We start from the raw sequence: 792 nt of genomic DNA, 5'->3' as shown, positions 1-792 counted from the left end.
GATGTTTCACCAGGACTCGTGACTGTGGAAGTCTCTGATGTTGTATATGTTTCTGTTGCACTCGTGGTGGATGTTTCATATGGAGTCGTAATTGTGGAAGTCTCTGATGTTGTAGGTTTTTCTGCTGCACTCGTGGTGACTATTTCAGCAGGAGTCGTGATTGTGAAAGTCTCTGTTGTTGAAGATGTTTCTGCTGCACTAGTGATTGATGTTTCACCAGGAGTCGTGATTGTGGAAGTCTCTATTGTAGTAGTTGTTTCTTCTGCACTAGTTGTGGATGTTTCAGCAGAAGTCGTGATTGTGGATCTCTCTGTTGTTGTAGATGTTTCAGCTGCACTAGTGGTGGATGTTTCAGCAGAAGTCGTGATTGTGGAATTTTCTGTTGTTGCAGATATTTCAGCAGAAGTTGTTTTGATTGTGGAAGTTTCTGTTGTTGTAGATGTTTCAGCTGCACTAGTGGTGGATGTTTCATCAGGAGTCGTAATTTTGGAAGTCTCTGTTGTTGTAGATGTTTCTGCTGCACTAGTGGTGAATGTTTCAGTAGGAGTTGTGATTGTGGAAGTCTCTGTTGTTGTAGATATTTGTGCTGCATTAGTGGTGGATGTTTCAGCAGGAGTCGTGATTGGGGAAGTCTCTGTTGTTGTTGTTTCTGCTGCACTAGTTCTGGATGTTTCAGCAGGAGTCGTGATTGTGGAAGTCTCTGTTGTTGTTTCTGCTGCACGAGTGGTGAATGTTTCAGCTGGAGTCGCGATTGTGGAAGTCTCTGTTGTTGTAGATGTTTCTGCTGCACTA

General features: G+C 43.2%; 1 protein-coding gene across 1 annotated transcript in view; it reads right to left on the bottom strand.

The window, feature by feature from the left end:
• LOC107571904 (mucin-5AC-like) overlaps positions 1-792 on the bottom strand; it is a gene marked incomplete at its 5' end in the record, with an annotated part of 3,794 nt that overhangs the window by 1,402 nt on the left and 1,600 nt on the right. The window contains one exon of the mRNA XM_016258287.1: positions 11-777. Within this exon, the coding sequence (XP_016113773.1) occupies positions 11-777 (767 nt within the window). The remainder of the gene's footprint in view (positions 1-10; positions 778-792) is intronic.

The sequence above is a fragment of the Sinocyclocheilus grahami genome, unplaced genomic scaffold (assembly GCF_001515645.1).
Source record: "Sinocyclocheilus grahami isolate Dianchi unplaced genomic scaffold, SAMN03320097.WGS_v1.1 scaffold1668.1, whole genome shotgun sequence".
In the NCBI taxonomy this organism is placed as follows: Eukaryota; Metazoa; Chordata; class Actinopteri; order Cypriniformes; family Cyprinidae; genus Sinocyclocheilus; species Sinocyclocheilus grahami.
Note: the sequence above shows the minus strand (reverse complement) of the source record. Positions and strands in the feature narration are given on the sequence as shown.